Source organism: Trachypithecus francoisi, unplaced genomic scaffold (assembly GCF_009764315.1).
Source record: "Trachypithecus francoisi isolate TF-2019V2 unplaced genomic scaffold, Tfra_2.0 Lachesis_group12, whole genome shotgun sequence".
NCBI classification, from domain to species: Eukaryota; Metazoa; Chordata; class Mammalia; order Primates; family Cercopithecidae; genus Trachypithecus; species Trachypithecus francoisi.
The window spans coordinates 20,900,829-20,912,931 of NW_022681457.1; the positions used below are offsets into that span (position 1 = coordinate 20,900,829).

Sequence of the window (12,103 nt, forward strand, 5' to 3'; positions counted from 1 at the left end):
ATAGGCCCCAGTGTGTGATGTTCCCCTCCCTGTGTCCATGTATTTTCATTGTTCATCTACCACTTATGAGTGAGAACATGCAGTGTTTGAAAACCTGCTAGGATTTTAATAGGAGTTGTGTAGAATTTGTAGGCTAATTTGAAGAGATTACCATCTTAACAGTGTTGAATTTTCTATTATATGAGTGTGACGTATTTCTCCAATTTTTAGCTTTTTATAGCAGTATTTGGTAGTTGTCAGAGTATAGGTCTTGAACTTCTTTTGATATGTTAATTCCTGAATGTATTTGTCAGGTTTCTCCAGAGGGACAAGGCCAGTAGGAAATATATATGTATATGTACATATATGTATATATTCATATATATATATGAAAGAAAGTTTATTAGGGAGAATTGGCTCGCATGATTAAAAATATGAAGTTCCACAGTAGGTCATCTGTAAGCTAGGGAATGCCAGTAGTGTGATTCAGTTCAAGTCCAAAAGCCTTGAAACCAGGGAAGCCAACAGTGCAGTCCTGAGTGAGTCTGAGGGTGAAGGCCTGAGAGCCCCAGGCAGGCTGCTAGTGCAAGACCTAGAGTCCAAAGGAAGATGAACCTGGAGTCTGATGTCTAAGGTCAGGAGGAGAAAAGGTGCCTCACTGCAAAAGGGAGAGAGGGAGGAAGTTAAGCAATCTGAGTATCCCCCTTGTTCCACCTGCTTTGTTCTAATCACACCCATTACTGATTAGATGGTGGCCACTCACATCAAGGGTGGCTCTTCCTCTCCTGGTCCACTGACTCCACATGTCAATCTCCTCTGGAAACACCCTCACTGACACACCCAGAAACAGTGCTTCGCTAGCCAGCTAGGCATCCCTCAATCCAGTCCAGTTGATATCTAATATTGAGCATCGTACTGAGTATTTCACTTTTTGATGCTATTGTGAATGGGATTATTTTCTCAATTTTATTTTTGATCTCTTAGTTGCTGTTAAGTAGAAATCCAGTTGATATTTATATGTTAGTCTTGCATGCTATTATCTTACTACAATTGCTTATTAGTTCTAGTAATTTTTTTAGTTTGTAGATTCTTTAGGATTTTCTGCATATGAGATCATGTCATCTGCAAAGAAAGACACTTTAACTTCTTTTCTAATCTGTATGCTTTTAATTTACTTTTCTCGCTTTATTGCAATGGCTAGAAGCTCAAATATAAGGTTGAATAGAAGTGGTGAAAGTGAATATCCTTGCTTCATTTCTGATGGGGAAAAGCATTCATGTTACCATTAAGTACGATGTTAACTGTGGGTTTTGTAGACGTTCCTTATCAGGTTGTGTAAGTTCTCTTCTATGTCTGGTTTATGGAGTGTTATGTTTGGAGCATGGGGGTTCTTTTTTCTGCATCTGTTGAGATGATCATTTGGTGTTTGTTCTTTGTTCTGTTAATGTGCATATTCCATTAATTCATTAATTGATATTAAACCACTCTTGCATTCCTGGGATGACTCCACATAGTCATGGTATATAAAGGCAAGTTTTACATGCTGCAAGATTTGGTTTGTTAATATTTTGTTAAGGATTTTTACTGTGTTCATGATAAATATTAGTCTGTAGTGTCCTTTTCTTATATATTTGCTTGACTTTGGTATCAGGGTAATACTGGCTATGTAATATTTGTTGGAAAGTTTCCCCTTCTTCACTGTATTTTAGACAAGTTTGTGTAGGATTGGTACCATCTCTTCCTTAAATGTTTGATAGAATTCCCCAGTGAAGCATTTGAACCTGTAGTAGTTTGACTTTTTGTAGGAATGTTTTAAGCACAAATTTGATTTTTTTTTTTTAAAAAAAAAGCTTCTCAATTTTTCACATGGCTTTGGCCAATTTCCATAACCCCCAAATGGTGGTTTTTGATGATTTTGTCCAGTTTATTAGTTTTAGCTTGCTAAGAGGATTTTTTGACTTCTTCACACCACTACACCCAGAAGTTGCCTCTCTACCTCTTTTGAAAAAAAATCTGTATAGTATTTCATTTTACAAACATGCCATAATTTATTTAATAAAAAATAGTATTTTCACTTTTTAAATATAGTCTGAGCAGTGCTGAAGCTAGCCTTCTATATATAACTTTACTTACTTTTGCTAATAAGATATGTACATTTTTAATTTTAGTAAATGTCAAATTATTCTCCAAACTTTGTTCTCAATAATTACATTGTTAGAATAATTTCCAAGAAGGTCTACTTCTGGATATATTGCTACTACCATATACAGGTTAAGCAACCCTACTGTGAAACTAAAATGCACCATAATTCAAAACTTTTTGAGTGGCATTGTGACGCCACACATGGATGTCTGAGATAGTGATGTGTTTGTTTTCTGATGATTCAGTGTACATAAATTTTGTTTCATGTACAAAATTATTAAACATATGGTATAAAATTACCTTCAGGCTATGTGTGTAAGGTATATATGAAACATAAATGAATTTGTGTTTAGACTTGGATTTCATCCTCAAGATATCTCATTATGTTATGTATAAATATTCCAAAATCTGAAAAATTCTGAAATCTAAAATGCTTTTGATCATAAGCATTTAAGTGATAGCCTGTACTATTAATCTTTCATATTTTTGCCAATATGAAAAGCAAACAATTTGGTATCTTTTTGTTTGTACTTATCTAATTGGAGTTGGGAATCTTCTCATATGCTCTTTGACCATTTCTTTTTATTTTATGAAGTGATGTTTTATTCCTTTGCTTAATTTCCAATTATTTTTATTTTTATTTTATTTTATTTTTTGAGTTGGAGTTTCACTCTTGTTGCCCAGGCTAGAGTACAATGGTGTGATCTCGGCTCACTGCAACCTCCGTCTCCCAGGTTCAAGCAATTCTGCCTCAGCTTCCCAAGTAGCTGGGATTATAGGCACACACCACCATGCCTGGCTAATTTTTGTATTTTTAGTAGAGACAGGTTTTCACCATGTTGGCCAGGCTGGTCTCGAACTCTGACCTTGTGATCTGCCCACTTTGGCCTCCTGAAGTGCTGGGATTACAGGTGTGAGCTGCCATGCCTGGCCTTAATTTCCAATTAGTTTGGTTCTTTTTTTCTTATTTATAGGATCTTTTGGTATTATAGTGATACTGTTATCTGTTTTATGTTGTAAAGATTTTTTTCTATTCTAGCCTTCCTTCTAGTTGTAACTGTTTTCAATCTTTTAAGACCCTGGTATTATAATTTATGTTTCTGTTTGTTTTTAAAACAGAAAGTTGTACAAGGGATTGATTTAAACCAAATTCGAGGACTTGGGTTTGATGCCACATGTTCTCTGGTTGTTTTGGATAAGCAGTTTCGCCCATTACCGGTCAACCATGAAGGTAAGACCACATCTCTTCCTTTTCCCAGTGGTGGGAGACTTGCCTGATTAATCCAATGGGCCCAGGTGGAACAGGAGGGCAGGCGTCTCTTGCTGCTGATAGTGAAATTTAGAGGTAGAGTGAAGTGACACAGATCATGTCGCAGAAGTCAAGAGCTTGGAGAGCAGTTGGTATGAGTGGGTTGGTATTGAGGCTGATTAGGGGGACTTGGCTTTATAAAACTCAAGAGCCACAGTGCAGAACATGGTAAAGGAAGGACATGAGGTTGTTAGCTAGTAGTAAGTAACCTTGAAACACACAGGTGGTTTTGATGTTTTCTGGGAAGAGAGTGTCACTGCTTGCAGTTTCTTTGTATACGACGTTCCTATTCCATGCTTATCTGAGTGGATGAGCCAAGTCCTTTGAAAGGAAATGGAACATGGTAGACAGGGCCATGTGACAAACAGAAGCTAGAAGCAGATGGCCTCTCTATTTTCAATAGCCAGACCAAAAGACATTCACATGAAATGATGTTGTCCTAACAGACACTTGTGAGTACAGAAATGAGCTGTTTCAAACGTAAAATGCCACTTGGGTCCACCATCAGAGATTTTTCACAGCAGATAAGGTTTTCCCTTTTGGGGAATTTTAGCCAATAATGCTGGTACTGGGGTTACAAACCCAAAAGTCTACTAATACATTAATGTAATAATTAATATATTAGTCAGATGGGTAATGTAAAATGAGTAATAGCCACGCTTGAGAAAAACCACTGCACATGTGTGAAGATAAATTTCAACTGATATTTAACCTTGTCATGAGCAGAAGACATTAGGGAGCAGTGGAGGCTGCATTGCACTGGAAATTGCATGCTCCATCTGAAGGGAGGGGCCAGCGCTAGGCATTGTCAGTCGGCTGATGGCCATTGCAAACATATTTGGGGCTAGGTTCTGTTTAAGAACACTTGGTTCTGGACACTGTTGCAGCAGCATCTTTCTTAACTGTTGGCTATGAGGTAGTAGGGTACATTGGTACACAGTGGAATTAGAGTTAGGCGGGGACTCTGATTGTAGCTCTGCCGTTGCTGAGCTGTGACACCTTGGGCAAGCCACTTAACTGTGTTTCTCAGTTTTCTTCTCTGAAAGAATTTGAATAATGAATCAGTAGCTTTGCTGTGAGAATTTAGTGAGAGACTGATACTTAAAATGCTCAGAAAAGTTTCTTCCATCAGATGATGAATTTTTTAAGAGAATATTCCGGTCACTACTATGGACCTAATGTATGAAATAGTGATTATTATAATTATAAGGACTATAAATGATCATCTATTTGCATCCCTTTTCACTATAAGTGATCACTATAAATAATCATAATCACTATGTGCTGAAAATGGATGCAAATAGATGAATGATTAGAGCACAGTGGTAATGATGACCATTTTCTGCACACACACACACACACACACACACACACACTTTTTTCCCTCTTCTTGTGACATTTATTAACACCTCCTATATGCCAAGCCCTGTCTTAGCAAATGCTGGGGCTTTAAAGATGAATCAGAATGGTTCTTGTTCTTGGTGGCTATTCATTGGCCCAGTTGGCACTGTTCTGGCCCAGAACAGGGCAGCCTCATTCTGAGCCATTTCAGAAAGCAGAGACCAAAAATGGGTAGAGCAAACCTCAGCTGCGCAGCAGCAAGCATTCACTAATTACAAGATGTGGCCAGCCACAGACCTGGCCGTTTTGGGAGGCTGTCAGTGTGTCTTTTATGGGCTTTATTTAAGTAAAGGTCAGGTGATTGTTGGGGATGCCATAGATCAGATGTCTCTTACTGCTGATAGTGAGATTTAGAGGCAGAGTGTGGAGGCCAGAAGTCACGTCCCAGAAGTTAAAAGCTTGGAGAGCGATTGGCATGAGTGGGGTGGCGTTGGGGGCAGAGTTAGAGGGAACTTGGTTCCATAAAGCACAAGAGGTATGTTAGAGAGCCAGATTTGGGGTGGGACTTTAGATACTAAGAGTCCTGCTTCAAGGATTTTGTATCATCTGATCTAAAATACATGTTTATTTATTTATTTTTACTCTGGCTGTGCATTAGTATCAACTGGAGATCTTTTTAAAAATTGACAATTCATGAGCCCTACCCTCAAGATTTGTATTCACTTGACTTGAGGTGGAGCTAAGGCGTTGACTTTTTAAAAAAGTTCTCTCAGTAAGTCTAGTATGTAGAGAATCACTGGGCACAGATTAACAGAGAATTAAAATATTAGGAACAGAATACTTGAAGTGGAAGAAGATAGTTCCTTGTTAAATTTGCTTAAATATGTACCCTCTTTGGATGCTATATATTTTTTTCATTGTAGGTAGAATGGTCTCCTGTTAACAAATCCTCTATTAAAAAGGTAACTAGGTTCCCACTCTAATTATAAGTGTTGAAATAACTTTATTCCACCTAAAAGGTTAAAGTGTACCCATTCATCAACTGCATCCAGCTGCAGGTGCCCTCATCAGTTTCTTGGCTTTCAACAGATTGTATTAAGTTTAGATCTTTTATCTGAAATGGATTATCCTGTGCAAGAAAATGAAATTAGAATTATAAAGGTGGTTTGAAGGTTCTTCAGAGACTCCTACCTGCATGGCAGCCACCAACTCTTGATTGGCTAACGGGAGTAATTGTGAGGAGCAGAGAGTGGGGTCAGGAAGATTCCAGATAACCCTAATCATGCAGATAACTTAAAACCAAACCCATAAGACCAGCAAAAGTATCGCCATCTTTAGATGTTAACCAAAAAATTACAAACAAATAAATTAAGTACAATAGTTTAAGAAAATACAGCATTACTATATGATAAAATAGTCTCATTGTTTGCCTTTCCTTGTTTGACTCTTCTTCCTTAAAAGATCTGAACAGCCCCTGGACTGGACAGCAGCACAGTTGCTGAATGCTTCCTACCCCTGCCACTGACTGAATTCAGAGCCTCACCCTGATTGTGTCATCTCAGCCGTAGGAGCTCTTGGGAGAGGAACAAAGGGTGATAATTGGGGCTGGAGAGGGAGTTATGACCTAGTCTCCTCTGTGCAACAGATACCTAATATTTAGATTTTTTTTGCTGATTCATAATAATTTTTCCCCTCAGGTATGCCTGCAACACATTCTGTGAACATAAACATGTATTTTAGCAAGGTATTAATTAAGTGAATATATGGATGAATAATAATCTGCCCTTAGGTAAAGTGAGGTAGCTCAAATTTTGCTTTACCTCCAATTCTCTTAAACGACGACATTTTCGTGGGTCTGTGTTCTGTTTCCCATGCAGCCTTATTGTGTAGAACCTCTTTCTCACTCTTTCTTCACCTGTGTAGCCGGTGGCTAGTCATTAGAAGAATTAAATAAACACTTTCCTGCCTTTTGGAAGCTTTCTGTGCAGCTCCAGGCTCAGCTAACTAGAGCCTACTCTTTGCTCCTCTTCCACATTCCCATGTCTGGTAGTCAACACACAATATAGACTCTTTCTCCATGCAAACATATGCTGCTTAAGGGCAGAACTGTGGCACATTCTTCTTGATATCCTAGCATCCAACACTGTGCTTGGCATGTAGTAGATGCTCAATAAAAGATTAAATTAACTTTCAGTTGATTTACTTGTGGTTTTCCATGAGAGCTGAAAAAAAAATTAACTTCTCAGTTTTTATCTAAAATGAAAATTATAAATTATTAATTCTAATGCAGTATTGATTCTGTACAATTTTCACTGTTGTTCTGACTGCATTTTGAGAGCATCTTTATGTGCAGGCAGTACTAGCTGATTGGTCTGTCTTCACTATAGGCAGAAGTTTAGCAACAGGTATTTTTACCTTAAAGTAGCTGTAGATTTGTTCTGTATAGTACTTAAGAAACAATACTGATATTGTCCCCTTCAACACTCACCCACCCACACACACACTGCAGGTGTATGCGTGTATACACACCCACATCGTGATTTATTGATGGTTCTGGAATAGGAGCTGGACATCAGTATTTTTAAAAGTTATCAAGGCAATGCTAATGTGCAACTAGGTTTGAGAACCAGAGCTTTGAGCACTTCTGTTAGATAGTAGAACAATTCTGTTTACAAAAAATTCTTTGACATTCCTGTGGGAGGTCACATGTACTCTTTATTATTTTCAAAGTATTAGTATTATGGTTTGTGGAACTTTCGTGGGAGGCGAGATCTTTCCAGTTAGGCAAACCAGCAACTGAGCCCCTGCCTTGTTATGCCCATGACCTTATTTAGGTATCTTCTTACATTGGATTTTTTTGTTTGTGTTAGCAAGATATGTAGTGCTGCAGTTACTTTGCCATTAAATAAAATAATGTGTGAAAATATAATACCTGGCTTGGTAACTGCTGGGTTTCTTTTCTCTTTGCCCTAATAATCTCCCAGGTATATTCATTGCTGTTCTGCACATTTTGCCATCAGAGGCGTCAGAGGGCTGTTAAAGGATTTCTGGCTTGCTCATTGGTACAGGATGAATTAACAGAGGCTAGGGAGAGAGATATGGAATTACTGTGTGGACTACAGGATGGTAAAGGCAGGATATGAAGGGCAGTGCTCCTTTTCCAGCTGGTTTTAAATTCTCTTCCTTACGATTTACTCCTCCTGAGGGCCTGCTTTCTGAGAAGTACTTGCCATATGCTTTATATGCATTATCTTTTGTTTAATAACTTCCTGAATTATATATCTTCATCTGTAACTATGTCTTCATCTGTAACTAGCATTCCCCGTTAGATCAGCCTAATTCCAAAACCGATGAACTTCCCACGCCAACAAACCAACCAACCAAATGAGGGAAAAAAACACCTAAATGAACTAATTTTAATTAAAGTGACCAGAAAAAGTGGGAATATAAGCAGTTAAATGCCATTGTGTAGCTATTAGATGTATTATACCATCAAAGTATTTATCCATATTTAAAGGAGACAGATCTTAAAAAGAGAAAGTATTGCTGTAGTCTTATTTCATAGATGCCTTTCCCGAATGTATACCCAGAAAAGTTTTTCTAGAACAGAAGGGATAAGAAAGGAAGAGAAGAAGTTGAGAGAGAGGCCGGGCGCGGTGGCTCAAGCCTGTAATCCCAGCACTTTGGGAGGCCGAGATGGGCGGATCACGAGGTCAGGAGATCGAGACCATCCTGGCTAACACGGTGAAACCCCGTCTCTACTAAAAATACAAAAAAACTAGCCGGGCGAGGTGGCGGGCGCCTGTAGTCCCAGCTACTCGGGAGGCTGAGGCAGGAGAGTGGCGTAAACCCGGGAGGCGGAGCTTGCAGTGAGCTGAGATCCGGCCACTGCACTCCAGTCCGGCGACAGAGCGAGACTCCGCCTCAAAAAAAAAAAAAAAAAAGAAGTTGAGAGAGAATACTGGATAATATAATTAATTGGTAGATTTTTTTCGGCTTTTAATGTAGACATTTATTCTAAGGTTATGGTCAGAGAACACATGACTGGAGGGGAGATTCCAGGCCTGGGGACAGTGCATTCATCAGCCTTGCTGGTGTCCTTTCATTTTGCTCATTCTTGATACATAAAATTATAGAAAGTACATAGCACTTTGGTCTTGGGAATCCATAATTGTTTCCTTGAATTAGAAGGAAGAGAATGTGTGTCTATCTGCATCTCCCTCTCGTTTCTGCTAGAGGATTCCCATCGAAATGTCATCATGTGGCTGGACCATCGAGCAGTCAGTCAGGTCAATAGGATCAACGAGACCAAGCACAGCGTCCTCCAGTACGTCGGGGGGGTGATGTCTGTGGAAATGCAGGCCCCGAAGCTTCTGTGGCTGAAAGAGGTGAGTGCATAGAGTCTAAGAGAAGATACCAACAATAGTAGAGGATCCCTTTTATTGTGGATCTGTATGTACCAGGCACCCTGCTAAAATCAGTTCCATTTGATTTTTTCCCAGCAACTAGGAGGAACGTTGATCCCATTTTATTGATTACAGTGCAGTTAAATCACACCTGTTTTTATGTGCCTAACTCATACCAGGCACTGTGACAAGTATTGTACACGTTATCTCTTTGAAGGCCAACAGCCCTATGAAGTGTTTTCATGTGTGGTGTTTACTTTAGGGTGTCTGTTTTGTAGACAAGAAAACGAATGTTCATAGAGATAAAACAACTCACTCAAAGTGAAAAATATGTGACAGAACCAGAATTTGAACCTAACACTGGCTGATTCCAAAATGGTTTTTTCAAATTTTAAAATGTTTCTTTTGTGGATACTTAGTCTCACTGTGTTGGCTAGGCTGATTTCAAACTCCTGGCCTTATGTGATCATGCAAAAGTGATGTGATTATAGGTGTGAGCCACTGTGCCCAGCCATCCAAAATCAATTCTTTTAATACCTGGTATTCTACTGGAGTTCAGAGAGATTAATTACCATTCCAGTGAGAAAGCAGCAGAGATGGGATTTAAGTCCATATCTTCTGATCAGGACCTTCCTAGTCTGTACACTTTTAGCCCCAACTTATTAATATTTGGCCTTATTGACATCTTAGGCTGCCCCTTTCTCATCCCACCTGCACTCGAGTTTCTCATCCTTAAATGATATGGCAATCTCTGGTCAAAGCACTTGCAGGTGGTTTCCATTTCCAGATGTGAGGACTCCTTTATGAAGTGTGGAGAATGGTGATGTCAGCTTAATGGTTCCCATTAGAGATGGATGTGTGAGAAAGTTCAAGTCCTTCGGGAACCTCAAGGACTTGAAAACCTCTAGGTGGTCTGGAGAAATAGAGAATCCATCTAATGGGCATGACCTGTGATTCATTTACTGGCTCTGAGATTTCAGGTGGGCTGAGTCATCTATTACTCAGATTGTGAATGGAGATGGGGAGAGCTTAGGGTGCTGAGAAGGTGCCTAAGGATTGCCATCATGGGGCAGGAGAGTAGTAGGAAAGAAGGGCTTCAGCAATCAAAGCAGGCTTGGCTTCTTAGCTGTTTCAGATATTGAGCTGTTTTGTAGGTTTTAATCTACATAAAGGCTTCTGTGGTTGCTAAAAGTTTGACAGAGTTTCTTGGGAGTCAGGAGTTTTCAAGAATCTAATTCTGACTCTGCTGTCAATTGTATGCTTTGGTCAAAGCACTTCTTATCTCAGACCTCACTTTTTTTCATCTGTAAAGTGGGAGAGTTGTATTAACCAGTTTGAAAACCTGACTCGGATATATGCTGAAACACAATATTTGAATAAAGAACTGTTCTGCACTGCCCGGTACCCTGCTTTGAGTTGTATAAGCATTAGTTGATTTTAATCCTAACAATCTCTGCCTGGTAGATAGCATGGGAAACTGATCCTGAGGAGGCTTTCCCAAACAGGTGATCAAGCCAGAATTTAAATCCATGTTTGCTGGGCCCCAAATCTCAGCTTATTCCATCATGTCATGCAGTAGTAAAATCCCTCCATGAAGCCTGGCTCTTGGGGTAGGACCAGGAATGATGGCAGTGGTCTTCTTCAACTTGGCCGAAACTTGTTGCTATATCAACAGGTTTGGATTGGATATATCACCTTTTTTAGCAACATAGAAAGAAGAGTTATACTGAGTTAAGCAAAGAGGATTGGGCAGAGGGTCGTTGGTTCAATGTCAGGGCCTTCTAGAGCACGTGCCACATGGCCAGCTCCAGCCTCTATCCCAGGAGATCTAAATGCATATCTGGCACGAACCTCTCAGGATTCTTACCATCTCGCACTTGAGATAAAACTGCACTAAGTAAATCCCATAGGAAATAGTTAATATCTAGATTACATGGCAATGTTTGTGACCCTCTGAGAGCATCTTCTATTAATTTATTTTAAAAATTCAATTTTCTTTCAGAATTTTCTGAGTAAGCCTCCAGTGTGGGTATGTTTGGGTAAGCATGTACAGGAATTCTTGCTGAGAATTCCTTTGGCTTTAATGTGGTTGCAAAATCAAAATTAAAGAGATTTCTAAGTCAGTTTTAGCATTTTCTTAAAGCCTGACCAGGAGGGCTATAGTGCTTCTCAGACTTTAACATATAAATGAATCACCTGGAGATCTTGCTGAACTATAGTTTCTGATTCAGTAGTCCTGGGATAGGGACTGAAAATTGGAGAATTTGTATTGCTAACACAAGTTCACAGGTGATGCTAATGTTACTGGGCTGGAAACTTGTGAAACCACTTTTAATTCCAAAAGCTCTGTTCCCCTATGCTGAAAAGCATCCACTTGTGCGGAGTCAGGGAATGGTACCTTTGTTTTTAATGCTATGATGGGAGACACAGGAAAGTTTGATAGCTTCAGTAGAGCTGCTTGAGTGCACGTTCAGAATAAAAACATGAGATTCTGTGTTCTAAGTTTATCAAGCTGTCATGTTTTTACTCTTTCTTCATTCTTTAATTCTTGAAGTCTGTACTGAGCTCAACTATGAACCAGCAAGTGCGATAGGCACTGGGGACATGGGGACAATAAGGACTCAATCTTACCATTGAGCAGCACAGAGTCCACTAGGGATAGTGGTGGGGGAGCGTAAGGAATGGGGTGGATGCAGGAATGAGATGAAAACAGAGCCATCAAATATACTATGCACTGTGATATAGCAATATACAAAGTGCTTTGGGAAAAAGGATTTGCTTCCTAGAGGCAATAGTTTGACAGGAACCTCAAGATATGAGTGGAGGTTTTGCCTAGCAGAGAAGATAGGAAGGACATTCTGAAGAGAGACTGTGATTCATCTGTGATATGGTAGGTGAGTCCCAGGGCATGAGCTGGGGTGCTTCA

At 39.5% G+C, this 12,103-nt stretch overlaps 1 protein-coding gene across 5 annotated transcripts in view; it reads left to right on the forward strand.

The window, feature by feature from the left end:
• Nucleotides 1–12,103, forward strand: part of FGGY (FGGY carbohydrate kinase domain containing) — a 442,861-nt gene that overhangs the window by 41,753 nt on the left and 389,005 nt on the right. For 3 of the 5 annotated variants that reach the window (XM_033225064.1, XM_033225061.1, XM_033225062.1), the window contains 2 exons: nucleotides 3,241–3,352; nucleotides 9,008–9,159. The exons of 1 other annotated variant lie outside the window; for it this stretch is intronic. In XM_033225064.1, the coding sequence (XP_033080955.1) occupies nucleotides 9,031–9,159 (129 nt within the window). In that variant the 5' untranslated portion in view covers nucleotides 3,241–3,352; nucleotides 9,008–9,030. The remainder of the gene's footprint in view (nucleotides 1–3,240; nucleotides 3,353–9,007; nucleotides 9,160–12,103) is intronic. One more of the 5 variants, XM_033225066.1, reaches the window with a different exon arrangement.